The 17,738-nt window shown below is 39.2% G+C and overlaps 1 protein-coding gene across 5 annotated transcripts in view; it reads right to left on the bottom strand.

The window, feature by feature from the left end:
- The window catches only part of RBMS1 (RNA binding motif single stranded interacting protein 1), a 222,415-nt gene extending 204,878 nt beyond the window's left edge, over window positions 1-17,537 (bottom strand). For 2 of the 5 annotated variants that reach the window (XM_086718727.1, XM_086718729.1), the window contains exon 1: window positions 17,007-17,532. In XM_086718727.1, coding sequence (XP_086574853.1) covers window positions 17,007-17,081 — 75 coding nt within the window. In that variant the 5' untranslated portion in view covers window positions 17,082-17,532. Of the gene's footprint in view, window positions 1-17,006 lie in introns of all 5 variants that reach the window. The other 3 variants (XM_086718725.1, XM_086718724.1, XM_086718731.1) reach the window with 3 other exon arrangements.
- Between the last annotated feature and the right edge of the window lie 201 nt (window positions 17,538-17,738).

Raw genomic sequence — 17,738 nt, forward strand, 5'->3', positions numbered from 1 at the left:
GAAGCATTCCATCCCTAAAGCATTCTGTCTATGCTTCATATTTCTCTTTGTCATGTTAGACACAAGATATGGATTCAGTTTTATCAACATTTATTAAGTACCTACTATACGCAAAGCATTTAATAGGCACAAATATGAATAAGATATATTTTCTGTCTTAGAATCTTACATTCTTATAAAGGAAACCATAGATATACAAATTACTGTTAACAAAACATTATGTTAAACTATTTCTACTTCTTTAATTTCATGCTACACTTTTTCTTTCCTGATATCTTCCAACATTTTCCATTTTTTTCCATTATAACATGTAAGTTATATTACATTCTAATGCAAATTTATTATACAGTATAGTCTAAATGAAATCCCACTTAGTGGGATTTACAATATAATAAGAAAAGGAAAAATCGAATTAGTAAATTTTCATGTCTCATTTTAAACATCGTAAAAAAGACATTTTATAAGCTGCCTAACAGTGAGTACATAACCAATATAGAATTTGATATGTCTGCCTCAATTTCTGTATATTCTGCCTTTATATTCTCTGCCTGTATATTCTTAACAATCTGGGTGAAAAAACTGTGCTCGAAATCTTCATCATATGTTCAGGAAGTTAGATGAAAGCTACTAAAACCAGAAACTTTTGGTTTAGGAAGTAAACGTGGACCAGAAAGGAAACTCCCTGTCTATGGAGGGATAAGAATTACTCATATGGTTACTGGAATCCTAACTTTCCTTTTATATTCTAAGTTACTCTCATTGAACACATATGGTTTTTGTTGTTGTTGTTTTAATTTTTATTTATTTTTTTTTGAGAGAGAAAGAGAGCGCAAGCCAGGGAGGGGCAGAGAAAGAGGGAAACACAGAATCAGAAGCGGGCTCCAGGCTCCAAGCTGTCAGCACAGAGCAGGACGCAGGGCTCAAACTCACGGACCGCGAGACCAAGACCTTAGCCGAAGTCGGACACTTAACTGACTGAGCCACCCAGGTGCCCCGAACATGTATGTTTTAACTTAGGCAGATAATGCACAGGATTTCTAAAATGTCAAGCATGCCCATCCATCTTCCACTGCTGAATATTAAGTAAGTAAAGGAAATCCAAATACAGGCTACTGCTGTGTTTGGGGAGAAGTTAAGAGCAATTTATGCACAAACATTATTCACAGTAAAACGTGCTGGATCAACATGTTTTAAGGTGATTGGCTCAATCCACCTCAGAGAACTTTGTAGCCCAAGGAGTCAACTCCTCTGTAAACAAAAACAACAATAAAAACAAAACACCTAAAATGTCTAAAAACACATGTGTCTCCCCAACCTTTAAACATACCACCAGTCTGGAAACCTCCCTAACTGTGACAGTCGTCAACTAACAATGGTCCACAAATAACCAAGTTTTCCTACAGATCATACAAAGGCACTAACAGGATCTTAAATCGCCCACAGCCCTTTCTGCCATTTCCTTTTGTGCATCCCACGGCTTCCAGGGTTTATCAGTTATGGTTCCACATAGTTACAGGAAGAAACACAAAAAGGTTTGAACCAATCAGTGCAGAGAATTCTGGAAAGAGTGAGAAAAAACAATACTAGCTATGGTTGTACCTTGCTTTACTCAACCATGCATTCCTAAGATGTTGGGTGTAAACCAAATATAACAAAATAAACTCATCCTTTCTAACTGACTTAAATTATTTCACAAATTGGTTTTCTTGGTATCTAATACATCTTTAATAGGGCATGGTTCCTGACGGCTTTACTTTAAATATACCTTCTGTCAAAGACTTAGGTACCTGTAACAACCTCTGAAATATGTAAATGAACTAAGGATCATTTTACCAGTGAGTCTTTTTGTAAACTGTGGAAAAATCATTCTCTCTTATTTGTTTAATATATCCCAATTTCTCCTGTATTTGATTTCTCTAATGCATGGCATAAAGCCAGGCATGATATTTTCAGCTAGTGTACTTGAGGAGTATATGATAAAACAGGATGAGGGAAAAGCTGTGTCCAAGCGGTATAATGGGCTTGTCGATGCCACCTACTGTGCATTTTGTGTTTCCAAGGTTCCCCACATAATTGACGAAAAACAGAGCTGCTGAAGCCTGATCATATGATGAGTAATGAAGGCTTCCAACTATGTTCAAATATCTCGTGAAAAAACAAGACACGCTGGAGACTAGTGGGGTGTGTTTGACATTAGGAAGAAGGCAGTTCCCATCAGAGTGGTTGACCTTCAACAAAAAAGGAGATGTTTAATCAGAGACTCTCTGGTTTGTTTGTTTGTTTGTTTGTTTCCTGTGGTGACCAAACATGTCACAGCAGGTAGTGATGGCAGGACAGAGAAAGGTTAGCAAGAATGAAGTAGTTCAGCATCTATTTTGCTAACATGGGAAGGCTCCAGGCATGCTGAAAAAGTGAGAGGGTCATGGCTCCAGATTCAGGACTATTAAAACAAAGACCCTCAGGAACATGGAGGAATCCAGAAGCAGAACAAAGCCATGAAAAGGCCAAACGCCATGGAGGATGAGCAGAGCCCGGCTATGGGCTTCCTAGCCAATCTGCAAGGTTAGAAACTTGAGAACAAAGCAGAATCGGCTCTGGATACTGTTCTGGCAAACCAGAAGCAGCAGCCACGCCAGTGGAAGTAAGTGCAGAAGTCTCGCTGGCCCTCCCTGCTGGGGTGACCTCGGACAAAGTGACCACTACTGGTTTCTGATCAGGCACCAGCTGGCGACACTGGCCCATTCACACTCATCGACTTCTGTGATTAACTTCCTGGAATGACTGCTAGAACTGTGTGTGGCCTCCCTTTTCTTTTCTTCCTCTCTGGCCGCGGCACTGACCAATCATGTGAGATCAGGCCTCACCACCCCCCCTACCCCGACTCAGACCCTCTGAGCTCAGCTTCTGTCTCTCTACTTTGGGTAGCTTTCCTCATCAGCACAATGAGTAGCCGGGACCAGATTATCTTAAAAGTTGATTCCAGTTCTAACATTCTGCAATTCCTGAATGTTACAAATTCCCAGAATCTCGTCTATTCAACCTCCTGCTCAACCTAAACTAACCTAGCCAGAACTAATAAGCTTTGAAAGTTCTATGGAGTTGTTCTTGGCTGGATGAATACAGCAATAATCAAAGCTTAAAAAACTTAAATAATAAAGCATGAAAAAATATGTATATGATTTTTAAAACATCTAAGAAAAAGTTTGAAGGTGCCAACGCCCATGGAGCAGTATGTCCTGTTGCTTAGAAGTTCATACCTAAGTAGCACTTCCCAATCTCTGTTTTCACAATCTCCAGAGCCGCTTACAAAATCACAAGTGGTGACAGAAAATTCTCCAAACAAAACCAATTTTCAATATATTATTATGCATATAAATATATAAGACGAGATGATGGCACGTCATGTCAAATAAAGTCTCAAAAGGAGAATAAGAAGTATTAAGGAGAAATGCAGTTATACTTTGAAATGCATTCAAGAAAAATCAAAAAAAGAACCTCATCTGTTCTTAAATTGTGTTTTAGTAACCTACTTTTCAAAATTAATTTTGATCTCTAATAAATATTCTCTTTTTAAAAAATTCTTTTAAGTTTTATTTATTTTGAGAAAGACAGAGAGAGAGAGAGAGAGAGAGAGCATCAGCAGGTAAGCAGCAGAGAGAGGGAGAGAGAGAATTCCAAGCAGGCTATGTGCTGTCAGTGTGGAACCCGATGCAGGGCTTGAAGCCACGAACCATGAGATAATGACCTGAAATGACCAACATCAAAAGTCAGAGGCTTAACCAACTGAGCCACCCAGGTGTCCATAAATATTCTCTCCCGCTTCAAAAAAATTTTTCTTAACAGAGTTTAAGGCAACTATCATACTATAGATCTTGAAAAAATTATTGGAACAAGCATTTAAAAAACATTTTCCATTGTATTTTATTATCAATTACTTCAAAGTGGTAAGTTCATCAATAAATAAGAATAGATATATTTACAGTTTGGAAGATATCAATTCTCCAAAAACTGACATATAGATTTAATGCCATTCCAATAAAAATCTTATATTTATTTTTTATGGAAATTGAAAAGCTGATTCTAAAATTTATAAAGAAATTCAAAAGATCTAGGATAGTTAAGACCACTTTGAAGTATATACACTTAATTTATTGCTATAGTAAGTAAGACCCTGTAGTACTGACACAAGGATGCATAGGGAATCACAGAGAAAGTCCAGAAAAAGAAACACATAAATGTGGTCACCTGATTTACAACAAAGGCCACACTGAAATTCAAAGGGGAAAATGAAAATGTCTTCTCCATAAATGGTGCTGGATCAGCTAGATATTCATATGGGATGGGGAGCAAAAAAGGAATCCTGACCCTGTCCACACTAAATGCAAAAATTAATTAGAAATGGACAGCAGACCTAAATGTGAAAGGTAAAATACACCTTCTAGAAGAAAATATAGAAATATAATCTTCATGACCTTAAAATAAGCAAAGATTTCTTAAACAGACACAAAAAGTAATATTCATAAAAGGTGGGCAAATTGGACTTCATTAAAATTAACAACTACCATTTATTAGAAAATACTAACCAGACACTTAAAGGGAAAACTGGAAATTGGAATAAGATATTCTCATACATATACTGGTAAAAGATTTGCATCCTGGCTATATTTAAAAACCTACAAACTGGGCCACCTGGGTGGTCAGGTGAGCATCCGACTTTGGCTCAGGTCATGATCTCGTGGTTTGCGAGTTCAAGCCCCTCGTGGGGCTCGCTGCTGTCAGTGCAGAGCCCACTTCAGATGCTCTGTCCCCCTCTCTCTCTGCCTCTCCCCGGCTCTCTCTCCCACTTTCTCTCTCCTTCTCAGAAAAAAAAAAAAAAATTAAAACCTACAAACCAATAAAAAGGACAACTCAATATAAAAAGTGAGCAAGAGGTTGAGTTGTATATTATGTAAGTTATATTCAATAAACCTAGTATTTTTTAAAAATGAGCAGAAAACTTAAAAGACATTTAAAAGACAAAACATAACCAATTAGCCAACAGATACATGAAAAAGTTCTCAATATCATGAATCATCAGGGAAATGCAAATTAAAACCATAATGAGATACCACCTACCATTGGGGCTACAATTAAAGGCTGAGAATTCCAAGTATTAGTGACATATACAGCAAATACATTTCTCATGTATTTTGCCAGTGGGAGTAGAAAACTGGTAATATCTACCAAAGCCAAACATACAAATACCCTATGACATACCAGTTTCTCTCTTACAAATGCGTGCATATACTGACCAAATGATATGAACAAAAATAATTATAGCAATTTTATTCATACTAGCCCCAAATTGAAATAATCAAAACACTCAGATAAATCAATTGTGGTATACCCCATGAAGGAATTACTATTAAAAAAAGAACTGGGGCTCCTGGGTGGCTCAAGTCAGTTGAGTGTCCAACTCTTGATTTCGGCTGAGTTTATGATTCCAGGGTCGTGGAATCCAGCCCCACATTGGACTCAGCACTGAGCGTGGAGCCTGCTTAAGATTCTCTCTCTCTCCCTCTGCCCCCTCCCCTACTCGCACTCGCTCTCTCCCTCTCAAATTAAAAAAAAATTTTTTCTAAACAAAGAAAAGAACAAACAACTGCTACACATAACAACATGACTGAATCAATCAAAGCAAAATAATAATGAACTAAAGAAGTTAGACAAAAAAGGATACATACTATAGGATTTCACTTTTATGAAGTACAAGAATAGGTAAAACCAATATATAAAGATAAATGTAAGACTAGTGGTTACCTTTGGGGAGTACAAACTGGGGAAAGAAATGAGGGTGCCTTTTGGGTGCCAGAAATATTATATAGTGATCTGGGTGGCCACCCAGATTAAGGAATACCTTAATCTATATATTTAAAATGCATGTCCTATATGGGGCACCTGGGTGGCTCAGTCGGTTAAGCATCCGACTTCGGCTCATGATCTCACGGTTTGTGGGTTTGAGCCCCATGTCAGGCTCTGTGCTGACAGCCCAGAGCAGGCTTCAGATTCTGTGTGTGTGTGTCTCTCTCTCTGCCCCTCCCCCACTCATGCTCTCTCTCTCTCTCTCTCTCTCTCTCAAAAATAAACATTAAAAAAATTTTTAAATGTGTGCACTGTATGTTCTACCTCAATAAAAATTTTAAACACACAAGTAAACAAAATTATCCCATTGTGCTCCATGATGGCACAAATCATGTCTTATTTACATATTTGCACCTCCCAGAGCCTAATACCATGCCTGCTCAGTGTTTGCTGAAGTTAATTAAATTTGCCAGGTAGTTCCAACTACATGATCTTAACTACATCATTTTAAGTACAATAAGTCTGAGTTGTCAATGGTAGAACTATAGCTTAGTGCTTTCTGCAGATTCCTTTTAAATTCCCAATTCATTCATATTTAAAATATCTGGCTTTCCCACCGCCCTCCCCCCCAAAAAAAGGGAGACAGGAACATTTGCATATTGAAAACCAGCCCCATCTTCAGGGTTTAACAAGATTCAAATCAAAAAGGCAAAGGACGAAAAACAAAGAAAGGTGCTGTCGTGGCGCCCTAGAAAGCAGATGTTCATTAGGGCCCAGACACACAGATTACTATCACAATGTACTTATCTGCACATGCTATCGTCAGACCACACAGTCAAATCAAATTTTGAAGGCTCAAAGGATGTGCACTGAAGAACATCCTGTACTGCTGAAACATGAATTTGAATTTTGTGACAGAGACAGAGGGGTAAAAGAGAACTCCACAGATCACCCACTGTCATTTGAAATCCTATTTATATGTTAAGAAATCATCTATTCCTTAAAAAAGCAATCAAAATCAGCATTTAAGATTTCTGCTACTAAAATGAAAATCTGAGGAACTACTACCAAATAAGAAACATACCTTGTTTTCAGTCTTTAGCCAAGTAAAAAACACACAATACTCTTGCAATTATTTCTAGATAAAGAATCAGTTTGTGAAATATCCAAGAAATAGAAAAAAAACAATTCTGTGTGACTTTAAATATCAGTATGGGTGAAGAAAAATGTAAACAGTTTACCATTTCACTATCTCATAATTAAATTCTAATCTCATTAGGAGTAGCATTGGTCATCAAAATACTTTCTATTATGCTAATTATGTTCTCTTTTGTTCAAAGTATTACATCATGTCTGCACTTCTGTAACAACATTTATACATTGCCAAATAAAATTTTATTTTAAATTTCCACATAAAATTGGATAAAGATTCAGAAGGAAAATCTGATTCAAAGAGGCAATTGTAGTTAGCAAATTCTTAATCATAATCTGTAGCATTAAGAGTTAATAAAGATTTTTTTTTTTTTCAGTCAGGTTAAGTTAGACACACTTGGTCCCTGATTTGGGAATAGCTTGTATGCAACAATCACGCCAGTAGACCAGTAGCGTGGCACACACCAGTAGCTAGTCAGAAGTAAGTCCAGACTGACACTACTCTTAATGTGCAGTAAGAAAAACTGGGGGCAGGAGCAGGGGAGAAGGGAAAAGAAGAAGGGAGTAGGGGAAAAGGAGAAAAGAAAGAGGAAACACCCTGAGAATGCCCAAACCCATGGGTTTTTCCCTCACATATTCCCACTTTGCAGGCTCTTCACTCCAGAAACAAAATACCAGGGGATCCATGGTCTGAATCATCCTCTTAAGCACAGATTGGTTCCGTTCTGACTTCCTCTCAGGGTAGGATTCTTAACCTGTGCTCCACAGGCTGTCCTGGTAAATATTTGAGGTTAATGGGAAAGTGCCATCATCAAATTCTCAAGGTTTAGAGTTCCCCTATGAGTTATGAGCCATTGTTGGACCAGAACTAGATGAAAATAAGAGAAGTGATGGAACTGGACAGTTTGTTCTTTGTCACTTTGTTTCCTTCTTGTTTCCAGCCTCACAAGGTGTTTGCTTGATCTGATGCTGGAGGAGAGCGAGCAAAGCAGTGAGGTTGTAATCATCTAGTCAATAAGGGGCAAGGGATGAAACGCAGAAAGCCTTGGACTACATTTTTTAAAGTGAGTTTTGGGGCTGGAGGTGGGGGGGGGGGGTATCGCTGAGGCCAGTGTAAGAAAATAGGTGAGTAGGAAGCTAGTGTCCCAGGGAATAAGGAATAAATCAGCTCCCAGGGCCTCGCACACAGTGAGAAGCTCCAGAGTCTACACCTCAAAGGACTTCACAAGCCACACCTCCCATCTCTTCTTGGAACCCAGTCCCCAAGTTCTAGAAGCTCAAAGCCCTACTGAAGGACTGCAGGGAGCTCTTGTCTTCCCACAGCCTGTCAGGGGAGTTAGGAAAACCTACCCACCCCCCTAAAGGATGCAAAGATGGGTTCCTGGAACCTGGAATTTCAACTCTGAATACTCATGCACCGCGTCCCTCCCCCAAACATTGCCCAAAAGGGTGCTTTGGTTCTATGATGAGATTAGTACTGGAACAAGTACCTGTGAATTATAAAGTGGATTACTTTTACAGGCTCTTAAAGGTTGGCTGTGGGCCCTACCACTAAGGATAACAATTTATGTATGAAATATGTTAGATGAGTTTCAAGTTCTACATAACTGATAAGTGAACTTTTCAGAACAAACTTGAAAACAATTCACTTGTAGGTTAAGTCATACCCAATCACTGAACAAATCACATAGAGCTCTAGAAAAATATCATCTTTCAGCTATAGAATTTTTGCTATAGAAAGTGTTCTGGTAGCCAATTCCTTTTGTGTTGCTGCTGTTGTTGTTGTTGTTGTTTAAATAAAAGTGCAAACAATCATGTGGAATGAAACATAGAAGAGGCTGAGATTAGGAACCTCTTTTCGTTAAGGCTTCCATTTTTAAAACAATGAAATTAATCAAAGTTGTGCTTTGCAGGAGGCAAAGAAAGTTTTGAGAATATATCAGTTAATGACCTGAAAATAAAAACTGCCAAATTTGTCTTTTTATTAATGTCTGTATTTGTCAAAAGCCTATTCACTGATGAATCCAAATGCTGTTGAGAAAACAAAGGTAAAGGTGATGGTATTACAAATTTTTAATAAAATGTCACTCTTGCTTACAACCAAATATTTTATTTGAGACTTTACAAGCAGCTAGTATTATTCTATAGGTAAGGAAGGATTTAGAAGTTCTCCAGTACAAATATACTACCAATGGTAACTCTCAAAATCACCATGTCTAAAAATTGTTAAATAAGGGAAATGGCATAGTGTCATTTGAAGAGCTTAAGCATAATAAAAATGGAAGTTTAAAATCTAAAATTCACTTTTGGCAACTTTGATTTCTCCCTTCCCCCAAGAAACTCAGGTTAAGAGAGCACAGTATTCCATGATGATGTAGCCATCCAATTCTTCCCATTCTAATTAGTAAAATTTTCAATTGATTAAAAAAAACAAAACTGGTATCATCTAAAACAGATCCACACACTTTACTTTTCCTACAAGATCGGTAAAAATTATTTGTGATATCTGTGAAAATATTTCGTTTTTTTGCACAAAACCTTTCCCTGGAATCACTCTTCATCTGGGAGGAAGCCCAGTAGCACCTGTTGTTCAGTGGGCAGCCAGAGAGGGGAGGGTTCTATATTCCCCAGTGAGGCCAGTGAGGCCAGAGGACAACGTGACTCTCGAAGCACATCGTTCCATTTGCAGAGGCGAAGAAAGCTTATTTTAGAAGAATTAAAGCTAGAGAAAAAAATAGTTATACCTATGAAAGATCATGAATAATAAAAAATCTGTTATTTTCTAAAGAAATAACAGCTCACATAGATACGTTATCAACTTGTAGATTGTAGGCACACAATGATGTAATTAGCAGCATAACAAAACATTTTCTCCCTTTGCCGTGAGCACACCTAATGAATTAGAAGAAATAAACATCATTTCAAATGGTTTAAAACAATAAGAGTAACAAATCTGTGTAACCATTATGTCATCACTTAAGCATGATATTCTCAGCCTGTCACAACCCAAATAGGTTGGCTTCGTAGCACACTTATAAGCCTAAAACTTGAAAAATAACAATGTAAAATACGGTAACTGCATATGAAACTTTGTGGGGAAGGAGTTAACATAAAGTACCAAAAAAAGTGTTATTCTTTAACATTCTAAGCACTCATAAAAGGATTATAAAGCACAAGAAATACAAAACAATGCTGATTATCAATTCAAGACATTTTCACTCATTAATCTAAAGCCCCAATTTCTTTCTAAAATTCCCAGGTTTATTGTGGCCTTTATATGCCCTTTACTTTTTCTCACAAAACACAATGGCAGTGTTTTTAATATCACAGATGTATATCTCAGAGCTTTCTCTGTCACTCAGACTTCTGGTTGATACGTTACCTTCCTGGGTGTACTATTTTGTAAATATTTTTCTTCACTTCTTTCTTGTATTGTGTCTATTCTGTCTTTCCTGGTAGCTGATGAGATGCTAGAGAGCAAGGACCAGCTATTATACTCCCTAACCTTTCCCAATTTCAAGTGCAGAGAATGGTGCTCTGGGATCACTCAGAAAATACAACCGATTAGTTGGTATGTCAGTCCTTCATGAACCTCAGCAATTTTTCAACAAGCTACCAGCTGAAAACTTTAACCTAATTCCAGAATACAGATGTTACAGCCAACGTTAGAAATCATCCACCAGGCATTGTGTTTAAAATGCCAGAGTTTGAAAAGCAAATTAACTGTTTATATTAGCATCTAATCTCTTTTAGGATTTAGGTTTTCATATTTATCATCTAGAAAACTGTTCTCCATCCTCTAAAATGACAAATGCATCCATTTAAGAATTAGCTAAAAGACAATGTATAGAGAAGGGCAGTGTTCAGTTCTGTATGTTTTCTCCCCCAGGAGGACTGGGTGTTGATTTTTGCCCCCCCCCCTTTTTGTCTCTCTCTCTCTCTCTCTCACCACCTTTGACACACTTCTTTTCCAGTGCTTATTTGAAAAATTAAGATATTCATATAATTATGTTAAGGAGACAAAATACATTAAGAAAAAGTAAGGAATTCAACTATGGGAGATATGTGTTGAGTTTGTTATTAGCTTAACCATCACCATCCCCTTTATACTTCCCCTTCGTAGGAAGAAATGTTTAGTTTCTGTTACCAAATTAGTGTGTGTGCTCAAGTTTGCATGTATGTTTCACACACACGGTTCTAAGAAGACATTTTGCTGTGTATCACCCGGCCAAGCTCCCACTGGTGAAAGTCTGTATCCTCCAAGTGCTGCCTTCATGAGGCACAACCAACTTCCATCAGGTTTGACTATCTACCCATTAAAACAATAGAGAAAAGAAAGCCAGAACATTTAAATTCATTCCACATAAAACCTCCAAGTCCAATGTTCAATTTTGAACATATGGTTTGATCTGACACCAAATACTACGGCATTACATTTAAATCACTCACATACTATTACTACATTTTATTTAATAAAGCTACGTTACATTAAATATAGTACTTTTACTTCAGAGCAACTTGATATGTTCCTGCTCATTCCTCTAACCCCAATGAATGGGATAACAAGCTAGGTAGCTAAATGTCATGTTTAGGGTTATGCAACAGTCAGTAATTGAGAGAGGACTAATTCTGAACACCTCAATGCTAGTTTATATTTTAGTTGTTATCCATTAAATGAATACATGTTTTTACCGAGTCTGAAATACATTTCTTTAAGAAGCTGATTTTCTTGAAAACTGAGCAGGAAAAAGTTTCAATTATATTGGTGGGGGCCACTGATAGGAAACAAAGACAGGCTCTGAGTCACCAATTCATCACATGTAACATTTCCCACCTCAATATAATACTATGAGATTTTTTTTCTGGCACCAGAGGCTTTAATGAAGAATGTACAAAACAGCACTTTTGATTCCATAAATGAAGCACTGACCAACTGATATGTGATTCCTCCCAGGGATCTTACTCAATCCATAAAACAATTTAAAGTTGTCAAAATGGTAACAAAATAAATCAAAATGCAAATCAAACTATAATGAGATTGCTATAGAAAATCAGACTGGATTATTATATTTGTACATTTTGGTCTACATTTTTTTCCTGGTCTAAAAAAATTCACATGTACTTACTCTGAATAATAATAGTCACTAACAAGCATTTATTTAGCACCTACTGTTTTGTGAATCAAGCAAGAAACTAGGGAGGTGTTGATATCCTTTGCAGAGAGACTTACAGTGGGGGAGAAGACCATGCTTGGGGAGAGTAAACATTAGTGAGACTAAGCATCCAATAAAAAACAAACTGGACAAAAAAATTCCTCATCCTTAAAAACAATGAACAATATTTAAGTGTCTGTATCATTTTTACTAAGCACTTATCCTTCCATTGTACATATTTCTCTCACATGATTTTTACTGGTTAAGTAGACATGGGGAGAAATATTTTATTTTCTGGAAATGCTCAATTTAATAAAAGAAAGAAAGACCCTTTTGTCTTTAGGTAAAAGACCCATAACTTAAAATTTTAGTACTCATTAAGTAAGCTGGGGTAATTTTAAAGTTCCAATAAACCATTAAACCAAATACAAAGTCTGAGCAATATATCAGTAAAGTTTTAAAATGTTTTTTCTTGAAACTGCATTACATGGAAATTGCCCATATTTGAACTTAAACTCAAAACCAAGATTGCCAACCATGTAAGGTATATCTAGTTATACTAATACTAAATGACTGAAAACTTTCCTACTTCACTTCTCTTTTCCTTTTCCTTTCCAGTAGCTTGAGATTTAGCTCCCAGCATATAAAAATATAATTGATGCTATGGAAAATCCAAAAGAAATAGCTATCTCGGGGGAAGAATGCTACAGTACTGCATTACAATGCATGTTCATTTTAACCATCCCATGACCTTGGGCGTTCCAATACCACTTCTAGATAGCCACACTATCTCATTCACCAAAGGAACGAAGGTGTGTATTCAGGGTATAAAATATTACTTGGCTGTATTGATCTATTTAAGCAAACTTTATTCGTTGTATAAACGCGGTTACTTGTTAGGACACAAAGCACCCTAAGTTCTAATATCATGCCTCTGTATCTCCAAACCACCCTACTATACTCAGTCGTTCCATGTATCAAATCATAAACCCTAAGCCCTAGAGAAACAGATTGACACAACAGTTATATGGGTACCAAGTAAAAGTTAAGGAATTCAACAAAATGTTAATGCACACAAAAATTCAATACAGAAAAACTACTTTGTTCTGGTAGCCTTTATTAACACAATCCCAAATTATATCACTCGTTATTTTTCATATTTTGAAGATAGGTGATATGTTCTTTAGCATACACATATAAAGATAACTTTAAAAGAAGCTTTTGTTTTAGAAAGACTTCTTTAGCGTATAGACAACAATACTGTTTATGCATAAAAACTTAAAAACCAAGCTTTCAAAATGGTATGTTTTATAGAAATATCTTTCGATAACTATGAACATACATCACAAATGTGTACACTGCATTTAGTTGGTACAAAATATTAGCTAAGCATGTAAAGAACATTTTGTACTTTCCTTTCTTCAAAAGAAATAAGAAGTATTTCAATTCCCATATATATCTGCATACATGCATTGGCAGTAATGTAGGTTGTAGGATCTCTGAAATAAACAGACCGTGAGGAGTGACTTTATACTAAGTGAAATTAATACGGCCAATGTTTGAAAATGTGCACATACAAATCTTTAGGCTAAAATATGTTAAATTATCAGATTTTTTTCCTGTGTAGCTGAAAAGTGGATACCAAATTTAATGTTTCATAATATACCACGGGTCATTTATAATTCAGAAAATCCTTTAGAACGGTATGTGCTTACATTTACGAAGCTACATCAAACTACCTCGTAGAATGAACGTGTCAGGTGATAAAGAAAGCCTGCTGGGATAAGACCACCCTGACAGAGAAACACAAAAAAAACCCAACAAGCATGTAAAATCAGGTTACTTCTAATCTATGTTAGTCCACACTAAGATATTAAGAAAATTTCACAATCTCCTCATTTCCGCCCATGCCCGCCCTTCCATATCATCCTCCGATTTACTTTATGTGTAATGCAGCTGTACTACTTTCCTAATGATTTCTGTCAAATTATTTTTCTTTCTGTCAAAGTACAAAGCATGCTGATATGGTCACGCTGTAATAGAACTGCACAGATTGTTGTTGTTGTTGTTGTTGTTAATAACCGGAGAAGTGACCAAGATGTTTTTATGGGGAAAAAATACGAAATAAAATTTACAACAGTCTCTAATTGGACGAGTAACTCAAGAAGAATTATTTGACATATGTTAATTTCTTAACATAGGAAAACAAAACTCATTCTCAAGTGTCATTTTAACTGGTATGTATTCCTCCTGCTGAAAAGAAATCCCATCCATGTATTCTTTCTTGATTCAAAACCATCACATCTGTCTCCCGATTGCAAGTTTAAGTCAAATATCACTTTGTAAACAACCATGCCATTACTTAGTTTTTGATATAGTTTCCAAACGGAAGTTTCAAAACAACCCTGACCAGCAAACACATCACTGTACTTTAAACAGACTGATGTTTTCTATCGCATGTTTCAGGAAGGTTAAAAGACACACATAGGCAAGGATCATCACCGTACACAACAGATTCTAAGTGAGAATATTAATTCTTTAGGTAGACTAGGCAACACTTGTTTTTAAACTAACTACCAATCAAACAAAGTCACTTTTTTTTTTTTTAATGACTCACACTACCATGTTACCAGCAAATACGTCAAGGAGAAAAAACAGAGCTATGCATTTCAAACTGTGCTTACCTAAAATCTGCATCTGGTCACTTTACATTTTAGGAGATACCCCTTTCTGGGATAATCAAGATACGTACAGTAGGGAATTTAGGTTTAATTATCGAACTTTAATACCACGTTATATAGGTCAAGTCGGTATGTGTGTCTTTCTCCTGAAACAAAGAAATTCCGAGTAATAGGATTTCAAATTTCATAGTAGAAACAGCAAGATATGTTTTGAGAATGTCACTTACAGTAACACAAATCAATATTAAATGCTTTATGCAGGAAGCACACTTTCAGAAAATGGGCCCTAAAGCTTTCTGGGATCCGACCCTAATTACTGGAGCAGGCTCTTGCCGTTTGTCTCTCTCTTCAATTATTTACGGGGCAAAAAGAGCCAAATGGCAATGCATTAGCTATATTAAATGCTATGTACTTGGTTTCTAACTTACTAATGGTACATAAAAATTACTAAGGTGAATGTGCCTGTAGAAACATGGCCCTTTTTCTTCTTCACCTGAGTGTATCTATTTATTATTCATATAGTTAAGTGTTGAATAGACTGTCCTTTAGGCACCCGATGCTGCATAATTTAAACAAGTGCATTAAACATATATGATATCTAAAAGGTAGTGCATTGATTATACCTCAAAATTTCTTTGAACAACCTGTATTTACAATGTATCTCACAAAAAAATGAGCACCTCCCTTGGGTCTCTGAAAACAAATATGTGGGGACCACACAGAAATGAATGAGTATTCTTGCTTCTACCATCTTGCTGCTTTCTGGCCACCCAAAGTAAGATGAGAATTGAGGGGAACAAAAAGGAGGTCCTTGATTACTCGAAAATTTCTGGTCTCAGTGCTGACAAGTGTCCTTTTTTACATGAGAAAATACAGAGCTATGTTGTAGGTACATAACGCGGACCACACACACTGTAAGAAAGAAAAGCTTATCAAGATTGAATCAGAGATTCTTTGCATCAGGCCAGGAATGTCCTCTGCCAGCAAGGAGGACATGATTACAACCTACCAAAGAAAGTTCAGACACTGCATCCATATTTGATTCTTTTGTGATCTAGAAAGGCACCTGGGGTAGTGATAGGAGATGCTAATCGCTGAAGAAGGCTGCTGCATCCAACTTCAACCCTCCCAAATTATGGAAGAAGCTTCCAAAGCAGTGAAACCCTCCCTCTTCATGGGCCCACTATATATATATATATATATATATATATATATATACACACACACATACACAAATATTTATTTTAGTGAGTTCGGAATGCCTCAAATCTCACTGAAAAAATAAGACAGGCCCACTAACAAGGTACCCGGGGTCTCCAGAAAGTCAGTCGCAATTTGTATGGCTACATGTCATCAGCTGTGTTACCTAAGAGTATGTCAAGGCCACTTTTGAGAAAGCACCACTGGAAATCGAACTGTGGTCAACATATAAGGTAGCATTTTTCTAAACTATATATAAAGTCACTTCTTTGCACTGAAATCTGCCCATTGTCCTTCCTTTGCAAAACCTACAGGATAGATTAAAAGGAACATCAGTGAACGGGGAGTGAACTTTGGCCACTTTTTCACCCAAAACACCAGCGTAAAAGTAGAAATCAGTAACCAGGTGAAGTGCCACACCGCACAAAGATCAAGGCGAGAGGCGGGCGCGCAAGGCCGTAGGCGGGGAAGAAAATGTCCCGTCCCCCCACTTCAAGCCCCAGTCATCGCGCGCGCGGGAGGTTGAGGGGCGTCCCTGGGGGCCCCGGGGCTGCGCACCACTCCGAGGGAAGGCAAGAGTTACTGCTCGCAGGGCGAGGCCCAAGGAGAAGCGGTCGAAAAGCCGCGCCGGCCGCGGGTCCTGCCGCGGAGCCCCAGGCGTCGGCGGCTGAGCAGCCACCGCTCGGTGAGGGGCGCCGCTCGGCCCCGCGACCCTCCCCGCCTCCCGGGCCAGGAAGGGGCTGGCGGCTCTTTCCTGTCTAGTCTCTCCCCCCACGGCTTTCTGTAACCCGATCCCCGCACTCTGCTCCCCGGGCAGCCGCAGCCCCGCGCGCCGCCCCGCGCCGCCCAGGCCAGCGCTATAGTTAGCAACCCTCCATCAACTCCGCCGGGGGTGGCGGGGGCTCGCCGCGCGCGCCCCTGCACGGGCCCCGACCGGCGCGCGCGCCCCCGGCGCCCCCCGCCCCCGGCGCCCCTTTACCTTCGCTTGAAGATACTGGGGGTAGTAGTAGGTGGCGTACTGAGGGTACATCTGCTGTTTCCACACTTTGCCCATGAAGCTGGAAGGGAGCCTGCCGTGAGCCTGCCGTGCAGGGTCGCGGGCACTTTGGGGTTTCCAAGTCTCGATCTCTCCTGCCTCTCCCTTTCCGGCGGCGGCGGCGGCGGCGGCGGCTGCCGCTGCTCCACCTCCCAGCCCGGACCAGACGTCGTCGTCGTCGTCCTCCTCCTCCTTCTTCTCCTCCTCCCAGGCAGAGAGAAAGACACTGCAGAGCGCAGAGGGCACCCTGGACAGGGCGCTCCCAAGGAGTTGCCTCCCGGAGCCCGACTGCTCCGAGGTTGCCAAGGGCTGGCGCGCGGGCCGCTCTCCGCTCCAGCGAGCAGGCAGAGCGGGGCTGGGAGGTGATCAGTACAAGTGGAAAGTGCTGCTGCGGCGGCGACGACGGCTTCGCTCAGTGCCAGGCGGCATCTGGGGTGGGTGCGCCGGATTGGGAGAGGGGAGAGGGGCTGGCGCGCCGAGGCGGTGGGGGGAAGGGCGGGCGGGGCGGGGCTTGGGCGCCGCGGAGCTCGGGACCCGCTGGAGGTGAGGGCTGAGTTTTAACCACTCCTCACTTCCAGGTCTCGCTGTTGGACGAGCGGAAACCTTGGGAACCCGGGTCGCTTTGTGTGGGCGATGGGAGGTGGGGGGTGACTTGGGAGACCCAGTTTAAGAACT

Source organism: Puma concolor, chromosome C1 (assembly GCF_028749965.1).
Source record: "Puma concolor isolate L17-30 chromosome C1, mPumCon1.1.hap2, whole genome shotgun sequence".
Lineage (NCBI taxonomy): Eukaryota > Metazoa > Chordata > Mammalia > Carnivora > Felidae > Puma > Puma concolor.